This window comes from Miniopterus natalensis, chromosome 1 (genome assembly GCF_054644295.1).
Source record: "Miniopterus natalensis isolate mMinNat1 chromosome 1, mMinNat1.hap1, whole genome shotgun sequence".
Classification (NCBI taxonomy): Eukaryota; Metazoa; Chordata; class Mammalia; order Chiroptera; family Miniopteridae; genus Miniopterus; species Miniopterus natalensis.
Genome location: NC_142081.1, coordinates 2,231,726 through 2,250,691, shown reverse-complemented (window position 1 = coordinate 2,250,691; position 18,966 = coordinate 2,231,726). Strand labels below are relative to the sequence as shown.

At 41.3% G+C, this 18,966-nt stretch overlaps 1 protein-coding gene and 1 pseudogene across 6 annotated transcripts in view; both read left to right on the top strand.

Annotated features, from left to right (window-relative positions):
• MARK3 (microtubule affinity regulating kinase 3) overlaps positions 1-18,966 on the top strand; it is an 81,810-nt gene that overhangs the window by 36,666 nt on the left and 26,178 nt on the right. For all 6 annotated transcript variants that reach the window (XM_087818015.1, XM_087818007.1, XM_087817987.1 and 3 more), the window contains exons 4-6: positions 8,315-8,363; positions 10,755-10,820; positions 15,082-15,152. In XM_087818015.1, coding sequence (XP_087674141.1) covers positions 8,315-8,363; positions 10,755-10,820; positions 15,082-15,152 — 186 coding nt within the window. The remainder of the gene's footprint in view (positions 1-8,314; positions 8,364-10,754; positions 10,821-15,081; positions 15,153-18,966) is intronic.
• On the top strand, positions 2,941-4,659 carry LOC148093974 (transcription elongation factor A protein-like 9; annotated as a pseudogene).

Here is an 18,966-nt window from a genome sequence, read left to right as displayed (position 1 = left end):
TTCTTTATTGTCAGATTTCAAAAGCGGTAGTAGAAATGGAAGAAAATCCAGCTTCAGCGTTGCTGCTGCTTTCTGGGAAACTTTTCATTATTGCCAGACTTATTTTCTCTGGCAGGAAATAATAATAAGCTTGATATTTAGAGTAGACTGAGAATTGAGAATATTAGTATTTAATTTTATTTATTTAACATTTTTAAAAATGATTTCAGAGAGAGGAAGGGAGAGGGAGAGAGAGAGATAGAAACATCAATGATAAGAGAGTCATTGACCAGTTGCCTCCTGCTCACCCCCTGCAGGGGATCCAGTCCAAAACCCGGGCACCTCCTGCTTCATAGGTCGATGCTCAACCGTTGAGCCACACCGGCTAAGCTAGAATTTATTTTTAATTGTACCACTGATTCATTGCGCTATTTTAGAAAAGTCACTGAAAAGCCAATATTTTAAATAGGTTAAACTTAGGACATAGCATGGACTCATTTGCAGAAATCAAAAAGTACACACACACAGGAATATTCTTGATATAGCCATAAAAAAAGAAGGAAATCCTGCTTTTTGCCACAACATGGATGGACTTGAGGGCATTATTCTAAGTTAAGTCAGAGAAAGACAAATACTATATGTATCATTTATATGTGTACTCTTAAAAAACCAAACTCATAGAAACAGAGTGGTTGCCAGGGGTGGGTGGCAGGGTGGGTGAAATGGGCAGATGGTGGTTAAAGTTATAAGATGGATAAGTTCTGGGGGGCTAATGTGTAGCATGGTGATGATAGTTAACAATACTGTTTTGTAGGCTTGCAGGCTGCTCTGAGAGTAGATCGTACATGTTTTTACCGTAACAGTAAGAACAGAATGGTCATTTGTAAGGTGATGAACATGTTAACCCTGTTGTGGTAAAGGTCTCACAATATATGCAGGGGGTATCAGATTATCACATTGTAAACTAACACAGTATTCTATGTCAGTTATACCTCATTAAAGCAGTGGGGGTGGGGATTTTCTGAGAGAAAAGAATTCTAACCTAGAATTCTTTACCCAGTCACGTGAATCAAAACATCTGGAGTTATGCAGGGTCTTAAAAGTAACCATTCACCTTCCCTTGCACGGTAGCTGTTGGTGATACAGATTTCACCACAGGAGAAAGTACCAGGAAAGAGCAAAGCATGGGACCCGGGGCAGAAAATCCACACAGTGGCCTTGGAGAACACAGGACCAAGGCCTCCAGAGTATGAATACCTACAAGGGAAAAAAGGATTACTTGACTATTGAGAGGAGAGGTACACCTCTGCCACAGAGTTTAAGGGTGAATTAGTGAAGTGACAGGTATATAGAAAACTTAAGTGAATAAAATAACTGAGGCAGTTATTAGCTCCAAGGAAATTTAAAATGGAAATAAATTTCTAGCATGGCTCTAAATAATATTTATATGATGTAAGCAGTAATTTAGCCAAATATTATGATAACTTATTAGGAGGAAGGAGGCACGGTTATGTGGGTTGGACAGACGACAGGATATAAGAGCCAGATCTTCACTGCCCACATGAAGAAGTCAGTAGATAACATGAGACAGGGGCTAAACAGTCATTGAAAAGCACCACAAGCATGCTGTTTAGAAGTAAGGTAGCAAATACCAGTGTTGAGAGTGCTTCCCCTTGTGAACAAGGATTGGGGGTGGAGAAAGATACTATATTAAATAGTTTGAATTTTAAAACTGTAATTTGTGCTATTTTTATAAATAAAAATTAGAAAGTGCCTTGGCTGGGTGGCTTAGTTGGTGGGAGTCTTGTGCCATACACCAAAAAGGTTGTGGGTTCAATTACCGGTCAGGACACATACCGAGGTTGTAGATTTGATCTCCAGTTATGTGCATATGGGAGGCAACTGAGCGATGTTTCTCTCTCTTTCTCTCGCCCTCTCTCTTTCTCAAATCAATAATAACATGTCCTCGGGCGAGGATTAAAAAAGGTTAGAAAACAGTATCTATTTAGCCAAAATGTGATAGAACCTCGTGAAGAGGATGGGAAACGGAAGCATAAATGTGTCTGGGAGGGCTTAGGAAAGCTAAATCCAAAGTAGGAGGACACAAAACTGGAAAATCAAGAAAGCAGTGTGTTCTGGCTTTTTAGTAATATGTAGGTAAATAGTAGATAAAATAGTGACAGCAGTTGAAAGGATTGCTCCTGCAAAGTCAGCGAGGAAAGGGGGAGCCTGGTGGCTTTGGATAAGTACCCAACATCGTCTGCTGTGGCAGACAGAGGTCTTATTTCCTCATGCAGTTGACCTCTGTACAACACAGGTTTGGACTGGGCAGGTCCACTCAACAAACACCCGTATTATTTTCCATCCATGGTTGGGAATCCACAGATGCCAAGGGCCTACTGTATGCTTTGATCTATACCATTTTATATAGGGCACTTGAGCATCTGCGGATTTGGGTATCCACTGGGGGTCCTGGAACCAATCCCCCACAGATACAGAGGGAAAACTAAGTTTTGGGGGGTCAAAAGTTAGAAGTGAATTTCCCAGGCCCTGGCCAGGTAGCTTAGTTGGTTAGAGTACTGTCCTGATACACCAAGGTTGCGGGTTCAGTCCCCGGTCAGGACACATAAAAGAATCAACCCGTGGCCCTGGCTGGTATGGTTCTGTGGTCAGAGCGTCAGCTTGCACACGGAAGAGTCTCGGATTCGATTACCAGTTACGGGCATGTACCTGGGCTGCAGATTTAATCCCCGGCCCCCATCAGAACAAGTCTCTCCCCCTCCCTCTCTCCCTCTCCCCCCTCCCTTTTCCTCCCCTCCTCTCTCCCTCTCTTCTTCCTTCCCCCTCCCCCTCTCCACCTTCCCCCTCTCCCTCCTCCCTCTCTCCCTCTCTTCCTCCCCCTTTCCCTCCCCCTCCCCTCCCCCTCTCCCTTTCTCTCCCTCCCTCTCCCTCCCTCTTCCTCTCTCCCCCTTCCTGTCTATCTCTAAAGTCAATAAATAAAATTTTTTAAAAAGTTCCATGTTGAGTTCCCGCCTGGGTACCAGCTTCCTTCTGCGGCTCGACAGCGGGCCTGAGACCAAGGAAGGAGAAAGAGTCAGTTGGCCTGGACTTGGCAGACCTGCAAGTCTGTCGTTCACAGCACTGCCCAGAGGCTGGAGTGGACGGGAAGGATCCGACTGAGTCAGTACTGGAGTAATTGTAGTCAGGAGCAAGTGGAGACCCGGGAAGCAGCGGACAGGCGGGAGAAGCCCTGTCGGAAATGGAAGGAAAACCGGGAAACGAGAGCGAACCAAAGCTTGAGAGGGAGGAGGGGCCGGAGGAGGAGGAGGAGGAGGAGGAGGAGGAGGAGGAGGAGGAGGAGGAGGAGGAGGAGGAGGAGGAGGAGAGGGTCAGAGGAGGAGGAGGGGCCAGAGGAGGAGGGGAGGGGTCAGAGGAGGAAGAGGGGCCGGCGAGGGGGAGGGGCAGAGGGGAAGGAGCCAGGGGAGGGGCCGGAGGGGGAGGAGCCAGAAGGACCTTTTAGAGAAAGGCGGACTGAGTCTCTCCAGGCATCTAAAGAAGACTCCCGCAGCGGGCACTGAAGCAGGGATGAGTGTTCAGGGAGGTGAATGAGACTGATGCGACAAGGAGAGTAAGAAACACACTTGGGGTGAAGCGCTGGAAGGTTGACCGGGAACCATCCTTACCCCTATTTAATGTAGTTGCCTTGATTTTTATTTCTTCTGATATTAGCGTTGCCATATAGCTTTCATGTGATTTGCATTTTTCTGATAAACCTTTGTCCATTTTTCTACTACTAACTTGTTGCTATTAGTGGTTTTTAGATGCATCTCGTTTCTACATCTCGTTATCATATTTTGAACCAATCTCCAAGTTTCTGCAATTTAATGGGAGAGAGAGCTTTACTCATTTTACAGAAGGAGGTCCTCCTGATGGGATATAAAATGAAAAATGTTACTAAGGAATATGTGAATATCATATTTTTAAAAGGGAAGAGTATGTTTGTATATACATATATACACAGAAAAACGTGTGAGGGATGAAATGCAAAAAAGTTCATTGGTAGGATTATGAGTGATTTAAAAAATTCTACTTACTGGTATTTTTCCTTATTCCTAGAATATATACACATTGTTAAAATAAAAAAGTTTTATGACAAAAAGTGGTAAAAAAATAAATAAATAAAAATTTAAAAAATAAAGTTCCATGTTGATTTCTGACTGTGGGGAGGTCGGTGCTCCTAACCCCGCATTCAAAGACCAACTGTTTATATAAAGGTCTTGTATATTGATAAGAAACAGGAGTATAGAACCTAGTAGAAATAATCAGAAGATACACTCAGGCAGTTAATAGGACAGATGGTCAGTATTTAAGTAAGAATGATCACCATCTTTGTTTAACCCTCACCCAAAGATATCGTTTCCATTGCTTTTCAGAGAGTGGAAGGGACAGAGAGAGAAACATTGATGTGAGAGAGACACATCGGTTGGTTGCCTCTTGCATGCTCCCCGACTGGGGCCGAGCCTGCACCTGAGGTGTGTGTCCTTGGACAGAATCGAACCTGGAACCCTTCAGTCTGCAGGTCGATGCTCTAACCACTGAGCCAAACTGGCTAGGGCACAAGTTGTTGACTTTTTTAAAAGTTCTATGCCAGCCCGGCTGGGCGTGGCTCAGCAGTTGAGTGTCAACCTGGGATCCAGGCGATCGGGGTTTGATTCCCGGTCAGGGCACATGCCCGAGTTGCGGGCTCGAGCAATGACTCTCTCATCATTGATGTTTCTCTCTCTCTCTCCCTCTCCTTTCCTCCCTCTGAAATCAATAAAGATATATTTAAAAAAAAAAAAAAAAAAGTTCTATGCCAGCCCACCTGTTGCTGTGTTTTCTATATCAGCAGCTTGTTCTCTGTCAGTTATTTTACATGAAAATTTCAAAGGGGTTTCCGTGGAATCCTGGGGTGCGTGTGGACTTTGGAGTCAGACAGCTCAGAGTCCTGGCTCTGGCACCTCCAATCTGGGGGAAGTCCTTGGACAAGTTTCTTAACTAAGAGTCACCTGACAGGGTTGGGAAAATTCAGTTAGATGTGATAATAGGTGTGAAGCATCTGGTTCTGCTTCAGGCACAGTCAGCACTTGGTAACTGTTAGCTTCTTGCTTCCTCCCCCTCTTGGTTAGCTTGGTGTAGAGTTTATTAACTCATTTCTTCCTGATAACGTGATTCTGATAGAGGTAATGTCCGGACACTGCCCTACTAGGGAAACTTTGCTCTTTCTGCTTGCACGGTTAAGCTTGTACTCCTCATCTCAACACCTTTCCTCTGTGTTTTCGCAGCTCATCCCTTGGTGTGACCTGTGCTGTAATTCAGGAGTTCTCACACTTCCATGTGCTGTCTGTAGTCTTTTAGTTATCTACTGCTCTCTAGCAGATTACTCCAGAAGTTAGCAACTTAAACAGAATGTTGTATTATTTCGCAGTTTTTGAGTCATTTGTTTGGGAGTGACTTAGCTACATGGTTCTGGCTCAAGGGCTCTCTGGTAAGATCCACAGCTGCAGGCACCCGAAGATTTGGTTGGTGCTGGTGGTTTGCTTCCAAAAGGGCCCTCTCACCTGGCTGCTGTCAAGAGACTGCAGTTGCTCACCAGCTGTGGGCATGAGTTCTCCTTGCCATCTGGGCCTGTCCATCAAGGAGCTTAATGTCCTCATGACACAAGCGAGTGATCTGTGAGAGCAGAGAGGGAGCCACAGTACCTTTTATTGGCCAGGTCAGTTGTAAGCTCCCCACCATTGCTTCTGCTTTACTTTCTTAGAAGCAAGTCACTGAGCCCGGCTGGGCGTGGCTCAGCGGTTGAGCATCGACCTGGGATCCAGGCGATCGGGGTTCGGTTCCCGGCCAGGGCACATGCCCGGGTTGCGGGCTCAATCAATGACTCTCTCATCATTCATGTTTCTGTCTCTCTCTCTCCCTCTCCTTTCCTTTCTCTGAAATCAATAAAGATATATTTAAAAAGAAAAAGAAAAAAGAAGCAAGTCACTGAGTCCCCCTGCACTCAAAGGGAGGGACATGAAGTTCTTCCTTTTGAGGGAGAATTGTCAAGGAATTTGTGGACATACTTAAAAACTACCACACCTGGGGTGTTTGTTGAAAAATAGGATTCTCAAGGCCCACTTCAGATCTAGTGACAGGTGGGCCTGGAAACCTGCAGTTTATATCATCATCCTAATGATTGATGCAGGTGGCCTGGGCCCACGTTGGAAACACACTTGTCTGCCAGACAGGTCACTTGGTCTTCCGTAAGTAGTTCTCACTGGTCACACTTCCATCTCTGCTCAGGTACCCGGAGCACACAGCCCATTTTCTACTGTAGCACCCTTCTTTAGGTCCTGCAAAGTCCAGTTACCTACATGGTACCCTCTAACACGTGAGCTCTCCCTCTGTTGAACTCCTCTTATAGTGCGTCTTTTTTTTTGCTTTTTAGTTCCAATTACTTTGTTTCACTGCTGTACTGCTAGTAGAAATTTTAAAAAACAATTGCCTTCTTTCCCTCTGCTCTCCTTCCAGCAGAACTATAATAGCTCTGTAAGAACAGGGTTCTCATTAGACTGCCAAGGAGGCTTGCTCACACCACACTTCTCGGGAGTTAGTACTTTCCTGCAGGCATTTATCAAGCAGATGAGTCCCTGTGTGTGTTCCAGGCTTGGTTTCACCTATGGGAGGAAAGGAGACAGATACCCCAAAATGTACCGTCACAGCTTGGAAGCATCCTAGGGAAGAATGCTGCAAAGCAGAGGGGACCAACTTGGGCATGGTTTTCAGAGAAACCTGCCAGATGCAGTATCCTAAGCTGTGGTGTGGTGTACGACCTGGAGCTCTTCTAACATAGCTGTTGTGGGAATAACGGAATTCAAACTGTAGCTACAGGTTCAACTCCAACAGGTGGGAACAGGATTTCTGTGCTAGGTGGCAGAGGGGAGCTAAGAAAGAACCATGCTGAGTGGTTGTCAGGGTGGCTGTCTTCTCATCTGAAACATGAAATGTGGGAATGACTGCAGTAGCAACCAGAGGTATTTGTGTTGGTGATGAAAGTGCCCCTGCCTTTGGAGATGATTCAGTATTCCAGACAGGAAGTCTGTGCATCTGATTCCATGTTTTTAAGTTCTGAGCTCAGTTCATAGGTCAGATATATCCGTCTCTCTCTCTCCATGCTCTCAGGTGTTAGCTGCTAATTCACTTCTAGATTAGATCTGGTGGGCGAGGAGAAGCACAGTGAGAGCCTTGTGATTTCTCACAGCTTCCTTTCCACATAGCCAGCCTCCTCACCTGTGTGTTAGGAGACCGACCTGGGTCTGGCCAGACTCCCACAGACTTTCCTCTCTTTTTCTAGTTTCTACTTGTTTGCAAGAGGGTTGGGTAGGATGGCCTCTAAATTTCTGTTATTTTCTGAGGTCATCTTATATTAGTCCAGGCCATAATGCTGTGATCCTCCTCAGAATTCACAACATCTGTTTATACAACAGCAATTTAATATTTCTCCTTACTCTGTGTGATGGCTGGGCGGCTCTGCTGGTCTTGACTGGGCAGTTTATCTCATGGTCTTCCCTGGGTTCACTCGTGTGGCAGCATTCAGTTGGCGAGTTGGTGGGGGCTGCACTCAGTTGGAACAGTGGGCCTCTTTCTATATACAGTCTTTCATCTTCATATTATGGCGACATCCAAGAAAGCAAGCCTCGCTCTGCAAGCATTTTATCCTGCCCCTGCTTGCTTCCATTTCTGTAGTGTCCCATTGGCCAAAGCAAGTCACACAGCCGGTACAAAAGTGTGAGCCTGTGAGGCAGTACTGGTTAGAGCCATTAATGTAAGTCTCTCAGTGTCCCTGCTAAATTACCAACTCCAGTGGGGATTTCCTGTAGTAGTTTTGTTTAAAATCTCTCTTAGAATTACTTGGAATTGTAAATCTAATACACTCATGATGTAGTTCACTGGGACTAGACAAGTTTTTATTTGCAGAATTAGAACCCTTGGCTAGATATTGAGTCAAACTAAGTTTAGTCACAAACTATTCTTGCCTGATTCCGATCTTATGTGTTCAAGATAGCAAATTAGAATTAAAACTGTGGTATCGTTCTCCTCTGGCACCTCTGCTTTTTCACAAGATAAAGTTGAAGCGCTTGGTATTGGGATATAAAGCTACTTCATAGTTGTGCTTTCATGTTAGTTTTAGAGGTGGGATTACTGAACTTTACCAATGCATTGGTTCTCTAGGTAAAAATTTAAATTTATATTGCAACAGTGGAATAACCTGTGTACTAACCTGTGTTGGGGGGATTGTGTGTTTGTTTTTTAGCTCTTCAGAGAAGTAAGAATAATGAAGATTTTAAATCATCCAAACATAGGTACTTTCTGCTTTCTTAAATACTTTTGGGTCTAAACACATTCTTAAAAGGATGTCTTAAAGCTAAACATGTAGTCCAGGAGGGAGAGGAGATTTCCCTCCTCCCAGCCCAGGTACACTTTTGATAAAGTATATATCCAGATTGTTTATCATTTGTATTAACTTTTTGAAATTACTAAAGACAGGTTAAAAGCTTAGATATTAAACTTCTGAATTTAAAGCTTTAATACAGTAGAAACATCTATAATTAGATCGTAATATTCTAATTTTTAATATATTGGAAAATATAATTGTATTTAATTCATAGAGAGAAGGGAATTCTATTAAGTCAGAATTAAGATTTTCAAAGATACAATGCCTTTTGCTGTAGCTGTGTATCTTAAGAAAATATTTGTACACTGAATTGTTTTAAAGACAGCATAATTATCTACTGGAATTTTGCCATGAATTGCTTTATATGGCACAGGTTTGTTTTATGTGTCGTCTCTGCACAGCTCTGCTAAGTGTGATGTGTGGGCTTAAAGATGAGGAAGGGTCATGGTCCTGCCCTCATCATAATTGTAGGACCAGGATAAAAGTATGCAGATTACCTAATCCTGACCTTTTGATCCTTCATATCATAATAGACCTTTAAAAATAATATAACTGCTGTTTTACAGTGATAGCTCCTGCAGTCTAAAAATACTACTTCAAGAGTGAAATACCTCTTTTATCGTATACATAATGAACATTTAGTAAAAGCGATTAGAAGAATAGTGAAATACAAAAAGCAAACATGAAATATCTCTTAAGACGGCCAGTTTACTATTAGCATGGCTCCTGGGCGGTGGGAGGGGTGGACGTTTGATGTTAAGGATCTCCTGTAAGAACCCTGGAGGTGCAGGAAGGAAGAAGCAGCTTATACCCCGTTTCATCCTGTCTGAGCCGTCAGTATTTAAAAGGCAGTATTGTTTTACTAACTACTAAGAAAAAAACAATGCCACAAGCCATCATCCCATTATCAGTGTGATAGTAGTTAGAATGTGAAAAAATGTACAACTTAAAATCAGTAAAATGTGAGATGTTTGGAGAAAAGAAAAATAACAAGGGATATAATAGTGGGAAGAAAACCTCTCTTCACTTTTGTTTCAACCCTTTGGGTTAGCTAGCCAACTCTGGATTTTAAATTCTAACTTTTCATCCAAAACACTTTATTACTATTTCCTAAAACTAGCAAACTTAAACATATTTATTTTATTTTTTAACTAATTAAGTTGTACCCTGATTGGAGTTCTCTCTACGTATTACTAACTGACGTATCTTTGATAAAAGATTTAAATTCCTGTTGGATTAAAATAGTTTTCCCAGGAGACCTAATATTTGCATTGGAATTTTAGAAAGGTTTTGTTCATATGTTGATGGTTTACCAGCATATATGTCTTAAAGATTTCTTTCAGTGATTTTTCTTAACAACCAAACATATTATCTTAGTAATATCATTTTATTCATTAGTTCAACAAACATATATTAAATACTATGTTAGGCACTTTATTTGGTCTATTACTCTATGTTAAAACATGAGAAAATAGCCCAAAATAAAAAAGACTAGCTTTCCCCCTCCCCTTGGTAAATTTAATTTTAAAGTATGTATTACCAAAATTAAGTAGATATGCAAAATAGTGATTTTATGGCTTTAGAAATTTACTTCATTTTTATTTAAAATATATATATATATTTGATTATTTTAAAATGGTTTTAAGAATTAGCAGTAATAGGAATATTGTTTCTCTCTGTCACAGAATCTGGTACAGCAAAATTACCCACTGAAAATAATTCTTTTAAAAGTTCTTTCAGTTAATTATAGTATAATCCCTTCTACCTCTTTCCATCTCTGGCTTCAGAATAGTAACAAAGGAACCTTGTTTTTGGGAGAATTGTGATGTTTCTCAAGCAACAAAAGCCTCAGGTGGAATTATATATACCCTTGAAGCCAGAACTACAAGTGAATGGACTTGCACTTGCAGGAGTAGAGTAGATCTGAGCAGTCGCTGCAGTTTAAATGTGAAATAAGAATGCTTTTCCTGAGGTGGGAAGGCAGCTAGTCAGTCTGGACCCACTACCAGACAGTGATGGAGGGATGGGCCAGACACTCTCCACCAGGCTTCTGAGTGCATGCTGAGGAACATTGTCCCAGCACCCAGAAATAATATTTTATTTTTATGGAATTCCATGCTTTTACAAAATCCTTTCTGTTGTAATATATGATAAATGCCCTGAAAGCAATTTTTAGAGGGCCAGCTATTAAAATCTTAAACAGAAAAACGTTACTTTTTGTAGTTGCAGTTCATATGTACATGGTATATGCGTATAAACATTTGTTCCTTTTTCTCCTGTGTCCTCTCCCCTCCCCCAGTGAAGTTATTTGAAGTCATCGAAACTGACAAAACACTCTACCTAATCATGGAGTATGCAAGTGGAGGTAAGAAATTTCTATGTTTTTCTTTCTCCCCGTGGAAGAAGCCATAGTCACGCTGCCCACATTGATCGTTGTTGAGGTTTCTTTCATATCCAGTCATAATATGCTAGAATGAGAATCAGAAAAGCTGACTGTGAGCAGTTCTGTGGGTTGCTGTTGTTTCACTATTAGCATTTTTAATTGATAATATCCAAATACTTATATATTTTTTTATCTGGTAAAATATACATAACATAAAAGTTACCATTTTATCCATTTCAAGTGTATAGTTCAGTGGCATTAAATAATACATATTGTTGTGTAATCATCACCACCATCTATCCACACAACTCTTCATCTTGCAAAAACTAGCTGTGTCCCATTAAACACTACTCCCCCCTCCGGATTCTGGCAGCCACCGTTCTGCTTTCTGTCTCTATGAATGTGACTGCTCTAGGGACCTTATATGAGTAGAATCATATAGTATTTGTCCTTTTGACTGCCTGTGTCATTTAGCATAATGTCCTGAAGAATCATCTATGTTGTAGCATGTGACAGAATTTCCTTCCTTTTTAAGGCTGAATAATATTCCTGTGTGTGTGTGTGTGTGTGTGTGTGTGTGTGTCTGAATAATATTCGTGTGTGTGTGTGTGTACACACACACGTACACCACCATTTATTCCAAGTACTTGGAGTTTTAAATAAAACACTGCATTAGCTTGTTTGAAATAAATGTGTTTTTCTTTATTAGTTTTTTTTTTGCTCATTTTAAATTTTTATTGATTTTTAAAATACATATCTTTATTAATTTCAGAGAGAGGGAGAGACATAGAAACATCAATGATAGAGTCACTGATCGGCTGCCTCCTGCATGCGCGCGCCCCCCCCCCCCCCCCCCCCCCCCGGAGATTGAGCCTGAAACCTGAGCATGTGCCATGACCGGGAATTGAACCTGGATCTCCTGGATCATAGGTCAATGCTTAACCACTGAGCCATGCTGCCCAGGCTCCTTATCAGATTTTAATGTCATTGGTGTCCACCTTTCCCTAGGCCAGAAGTGGGTGTAATACATATAGATTTTCCTTAAACATTAGGGACTAGTAATTATTTGCTTGCAGGGTTATGTCAATGTAGACATTTTTCTGAAATGAATATATATAGCGGTTCTCTTTTATGAAGGTTCTCATTTTAGGGTTGGTTTGAGGTAGGCTTGTAGTTTTTGGACCATGCGTGAGTTTGTCTGTGGAGGTCAAAAGCTTTCCTGCTTATCTTTGTATTCCTTGCCTCTAGCACAGTGTCTGGCACACAGTAGATTCTCAACAAATAAGAATTGAATTGAATTTATAAAATTATGAACTACTGGGGACATAGTCTGTTTGACTCTATAGTATAGCTTAAATTGTTTTGGTTAGAGTTTCAGTTTTTCATTGGCACTTTGATCCAGGTTAGAAAATCTGGAGACTGAAAGTTGAATTGCAGCCCCATTGTAGTGAATTAACCATTAAATAACAGATAATAAGCCTGTTGTGAGCAAGAATAAGTTCTAGTAGGCACACCTCTGACACCACTTTTTCATACTCCTAATTCGTTATAAGTTGTGTGATTTCTGTTTTAAATGTGTGGTTGGAGAATTTAGTTGGGATTTTCACAATTGAATAGTAATAGAAAGAACTGAAGGTTAATTGAAGAACCAAAAATCTGTATGGAGTTCTAATACTTTCCACTCATCTTACAGAGTAAATATTCATAACCTTTTCATTTGTGTAGCCTCCACTGTGCACAAGTGCCTTCTCTTACTGATCTTTCCTTGACTTTCACAAAGACTCTGCACTGTGGCCTGGCAGGAAGTGATGGGCTTTTACCTTTGAGGCAAGGAGGCCGCGAAGTCTTGCTGTGATCTCTCTGCTAGGCCTGGAGCCCAGCCTTCTGGCACTATGTAACCTTTCCTGGTTTTGTTAGCTGGTCATGGCTTTCTGTTCCCATCTATTGTAGGTAACAGTGTTGTAGAGGTGCTTCTTCTATAGGGGCAAAACAAAAACATCTGAGGAGCATCCAGTTTTAGTACAAAGGGGATGGGCTTTGGGAAAGAAAGGTGGCAGAGTGACATAAGTTACGTATCTCTTGAGTTTCTCAGTGACTTGCTAACATAGCCCTCCTCTGAGGAGCATTATAAAAGCGTTAATCAATGGTGTTAGTTTATTGGCTTGGGCTGTTTGTTTTAATCAGCTCAACAAAGCGCTGTCAATCTTCAGGACCTCTATTTGATTGTTTATGTGTTTCATTAGATCTACTACCTACTTCTCAGCCTGGTATTTTTCAGTTTAGTAGAGTCATAGAATTATAGAATTGGAAGGAATCTTAGAAATCATCCAGGACACCTACCTAATTTTTACAGATGAAACCAAAGCCTTGAAAGGGGTTCTATGCTAACACTGCCATTGCTAGTGGCAGGACCTGAACCTTCATCCAAGGTCTTTCTCAACTGTCCTGTCTAGTGTCATTCCATCAACCACAGGGTCCCTGATCTGGGTGGAGAGAGCACCATTTGCTATTTTTTCTCTAAGAGATAGCCTTTAGAGGTTTTCAGTTTAGGTGCTTAATCTGAGAGCTTATACATTTTTAATAAGAAAAAAACATCTGGATTGAATTCCTGATTTATAACTTAGTAATTGTGAGTATGACTTTAATGGTTTTTAAATCTCTTAAGAGGTTTATATTGTATTTGAATTTATAGAAATGTTTCTAAGTTATATTGACAGACTTGGACTTTATCTGTGAGAGCAGAGGAGACTATGAAATGACTGACCTCTTACAAGGGTCACTCTGGCTGCTAGAGGGAGAAGCAGGTTAGAGGTAAAGAAGGGACAGACCTACTACAACTAGTGGAGCTAATCTATTCATTTTTTTTAACTACTTGTTTTGACATTGTATACTATTCTGTAAATAGAAAGGCCATTTACTTAGGAAATGCTGACATTTAACTTCATGAGTCATCAGAGTTAAATGAATCGTTTGGTGTAAATTAACAATATGTAATACCTTTTAAAATATTATTATGCACTCAAGTTAGATAACTTAAAAATATTTATTCTCCATTATTTAAAAATTTATTCAGAGTTAGGGCTAAAAGTTTAAAAATCAGAGATATTAATTACAATTCAGAATGACTTTTTCCTCAAAAATATTTGTTAAGTTCTGAATGAGCTGTTTTTAAGTATCAAAATATTTTAGTTAAATGTTGTCACTGATGGTAGTATTCCATTTGTTCCAGATTGATAACCAATTGGCAGTACTGATACATTCTCTGAATGTCACCTCTCTTCCCCAAGGAATGAATAGTGGGAACTACCATGTCAATGCCCACCAACGCGTTCTCTAGGCTTTATCCCCACATTTTGTCCTGATTCCCCCTTTCTCACCATCACTTCTCTGTCCCAGTCTAGGCCCAGCACTCTCATCCTGTCCCTTTCCCACCCCTAACCTGCTCCTCCCTCTAGCAGCCAGAGTGGCCCTTGTAAGAGGCCAGTCGTTTCATGTTCTCCTCGGCTCTCACTTGGAGCTATGCCCGAGTCCTTACCAAAGCCCATCAGACTCTTTAGCACCTCACCTCCTACCCGCTCCTTTGCCCATCCACTGCCACCCTTGCTCTGTGCTCACAGTGGTCAACAAAATGCTTGCACACAACACACTCCCTGTTCCTTTCCCCATTTTTCTCCACAGTGCTTCTTATCATCTGACATGCTGTATATTCATTTGTCTGTCTGTTCTCGCCCTCCCCTACTAGAATGTAAACTCCATGAGAAAAGGGATTTTGCTTTGTTCACGGCTCTGTTTCCCCAGAGCCTGGGACAGTGCCTGGCAGTTAGTAGGCACTCAATAAATGTTTGTTGAATGGACAAATATATTTAGGAAGTCTCCTACTTTGTTATAGTCCTATAGTGAAGGCATCCTCTTTTAACACAAATAACTTACCCATTTTAACTTTCAATTTTCATTGCTAAGTTTTTATTAAAGCATATTAAAAACAATCTTTAGAATAAAAGTTGTACAATTTAAACATGATAATTTAATTCCAGGGCTTTTCTCTAGCTTCAAGATTTTGTCGATGAACTTTGCTTGTAGTTAAACTAAAGGCTTAGTTTAAATTCCACATATTTCTGTTTATCTTCATACCTATATTTAAAAATAAAATTAAGGCATTGCTAAAAATGAAACATCATCAATTTGTGGAAAATTAATGCTCAGAAGTAGGACTTCTGCTTACTTTTGTTTCTCTCAATTACAGGTGAAGTGTTTGACTATTTGGTTGCACATGGAAGAATGAAGGAAAAAGAAGCGAGAGCTAAATTTAGACAGGTATGAACTAACCTGCCTCTGGTGTGTTAATCTGGTAAAGTTATCTCACTTAAACTCTGAAGCAAACAAGTGTTTGCACATATAAATGGTTATAGGGCCCATTAGATGGAGCAGGCAGTTGGCCATTCAGTATTCTGTTCAACAAAAATTTTTTCAGTGCCTTCGGTGCCTAAGGCACTGTGCTGGAGAAGCTTGGGTTCTTCTGGCTTTGTGATTGCGATTTCAGCCTCACACTTCGCCTTAGTTCTTGATAGTCGAGCCTTTAAAAACCAGAGCCTTTCACAGTATCTATGATTATACTAATTAAAACCATTTCCAAGTTTTTAACAATAAGTGTCACAGTCCAAAACTTATCATTAGTTTTTTCTTTACCCTGCTCTTCTAAAGAGACACTCATTTTAATAAGCAGGTTTTAAGGATAAAGGTGACTTAACTCTTTATTAATAATAATTACTATTGATTGATCACTACCTGCCAGACAGTGGGATAGGTGTTTTACGTACATTAACATAAATCCAGCAGCCTTGTGAGTTAAGGAATATTATGCCCATTTGCTAAAAAATAAGGAAACTGAAACACTGGCAGATTAAATAATTTCCCCCAAATTTTATAGCAGAGGTGCCATTGATTGAGACCCAGGTCCTGTGATTTTGAAACTCAAATTTTTACTCATTATGTTGTGCTGTTAATAGACTAGGAATCAGCAAGTTTTTTCTGTAAAGGGCCACTGAGTAACTATTTCAGGCTTTGTAGGCTATACAGTCTCTGTGCAACAGCTTAACTCAGAAGTTGTAGTGTAGACCTAGCCTTAGACAACATGTAAATGATTTGTTCACCTGATTGTGTCCAGCAAAACCCTCCCTCCCACCCTCCCTCCCTCTCTCTCTCTCTTTTTTTTTTTAAAGGACTTGCTGCTAGGGGTAAAATCTACCACCTGAATAAAGTCCATTGTCTTTTTTTTTAAATGTTTTTATGTTTTTATTGATTTCCGGGGTGGGGAACATCGATGAGCCAATCACTGATCAGCTGCCTCCTGCACCCCCCCTACTGGGGATCCAGCCCACAACCCAGGCATGTGCCCTGGCTGGGAATCGAACCCTGACCTCCTGGTTCACAGGTGACACTCAACCACTGAGACACACTGGGCAGGCCAACAAAACTCTTTACCAAAACAAGTGGTGGGCGGTGTTAGCCTACAGGCATGATTTGTCCATCCTGATGTAGGGAAAGGGAAGAAGCAGGCTACTTTCTACTTTCACACTGGCTCTGCCTTCCCATGGCTACAAGTTCTTTGTTTGGTGGCCAGTAGCCTCACTTCTCTAGCACTTTGGAGTTTTTGTGTTATTCACATTCAAGGCTGTCCAGGAAGGTACAGACAGGAGCCTTTAGGGTTTCACAGTGTTTGCAAAGGCACTGTTAGCTGATTTTCAGGATTTCTCTTGATTTGCTTAGTCTAGTCTTTATGGTTAAGGGCTTATTTATGAGTTTCTTAACTTCTGCTGTTCTTTAAGTTTAAATTAAAAAGCTTAAAAATACTAATGGTACTTGGAATTGAAACCTATTAAATATCAAAGTTGAAACTAAGTTTTGGCTATCATTTTTGACGTCTCTGATCATCAGTTTTTCTAGTTATAAAAAAAGGAAGTTATACTTGATGAATTCTGAAGTTCTTTTCAGTTGTTATTTTATTCTGTTGTCTATGGAAGGAAACTCCAGTTGCTCTTGATTACAAAACAAGTCTGTTTGGCCCTTTCTGTAGCTGTACTCCTAATTTTTATTTCATTTTATTTATTTTTAAAATATGCCTTTATTGATTTCAGAGAGAGGGAGGGAGGGAGAGAGATAGAAACATCAATGATGAGCGAGTCATTGCTGGGCTGCCTCCTGCATGCCCCCCACTGGGGATCTAGCCTGCATCCCGTGCATGTGCCCTGACCAGGAATCAAACCAGTGACCTCTTGGTTCCTGGTTTGACGCTCAACTGCTGAGCCACACTGGCTGGGCCCCAGGTTTTGATTTTTAATTTCTTTCAGGAATTCTGAAGCCTTTATTTGAGGAACCTTAATGGTCCAGTGTCATGAGCAAGGGAGTATCCCCAAAACAAGTCACACACACATTTGTGTCTTTCCATAATGTCAAATTTATTAGGGGAGATCTCCCCAATAAGCTAATAGAGTCACACACAGGTTACTAACAGAGGGGGGGAGCTTATGTGATAGAAACGAGCAGAGTGAGTGTCTGGCACGAAGTCCCAGTCCCTGGTGGCATCTACAGGTGGAGGGGTGGGTGTTGGTCTCAAGCCAGGTAGCTATAATGATAGCATGTGACTGCTGGAGTGGAGGTCTGGCAAGACTCTGAGCATGACCCATGGTACAACCAAGCTGGAGCACTGGGTGGTTGGAGCTCTGATTTCCTATAGCCCATCGAGCAGAGGTCCCACTCATATCCATGTCCAGATGAAGTCCTTATCTAAGTGTCCAGACTTATGGTTTTGGGTGTTCCAGCCCTCATAAGGGTGTTCCCGTTACACCCCACTACCTCAGTCTTGACATAGCACTTGATGTAACTATCATGGCTGACAGTGACTCCATATTGCATTGTCAAAAGTGTCCAAAAAGTCTACTTTGCTCTTGCTCTCTACATCCAGGAAAGGTCGTTTCTGGGCTTTGACAATTAGCAACATGACTTATAGTGCTTACAGTGAATAGTAATTCTCCTTACGATGTAGATGTAAGTAGTTCCTTACGATGGCTTATTCAGACCTGGAAGGACCGAGCATGATAAGGGTGTTTCTCTTTTTCTCTGTTTCTAATTGCCAGGCTTCCCAAACGTGTGTAAGTCCTCATTACTATGACTAGATTAAAAGTTTTCTATCTATGACAAAGTGGAAGGTATGCCTCGCACAAAGTACACTATGCACGATCTGTTTTCTGTATAAAGTCTGCCCTTCTTTCCTTATTTATCAGCGGATGGGTTTCCTCTTCCCGCGTCCTTCACCAGTCCCATCCTAGTTATCGCTTGTGCTGTTTTAAACATATATATATATTTACTGATTTCAGGGAAAGAGAGAGAGAAACATTAATGATGAGAGAGTCATTGATCGAGCCCACAACCCAGGCATGTGCCCTGACGGGGAATCGAACCCCAATCGCCTGGATCCTAGGTCAACGCTCAACCGCTGAGCGACGCCCAGCCAGGCTCGCTTATGCTGTTTTAACTTTTTGGCTGAGTTCTTGTTCTTTTCAAATGAGGAGACTAGCTTCCTGGTTCTGTCGTCCCCCCTCACCGCCACCTTGGAGGGTTGGTGACGTTGCTGCCTGTGTCCTGTCATGTGTTACTGGGAGTGAATTAGGCTTGTGTTCAGATTCCAACCTGGAGAACATCTGGGTTCTCAGCCTGCTTTGGAAGTAACTGCTTCTAGCTTAAAGGTAGAACGCCAAAAAAAACCCACACCGATTTATTTAGTATTTTCAGGTTATTGTGGCATTATTTTAGCTTTGAGCTCTTGGTAAAAGAAGAAAATTTTTTGATCTCTTGAGAACGTGTAGGATATTGCGAAATCTGATTCAGAAGCAGACCTTCGAGAGAAATGTCAGTATGGGGGGAAATCCGAGGGAAATTGGGTCAGGCAGAAGTCAGGTAAAAGTTACCTGTTTCCTAGGAAATAAACCTGTTACTATGTTTTGGGAAAACAAAGCTATTTCACTTTCCCAGTTTTCCTGCTGACAGAGTAGAAACAGCATTTCCAAAATATCCGATGCTCTTAAACCCACACTTTGGCATTGGAGTCTTAGTGCCTATGTTGATTTGATGA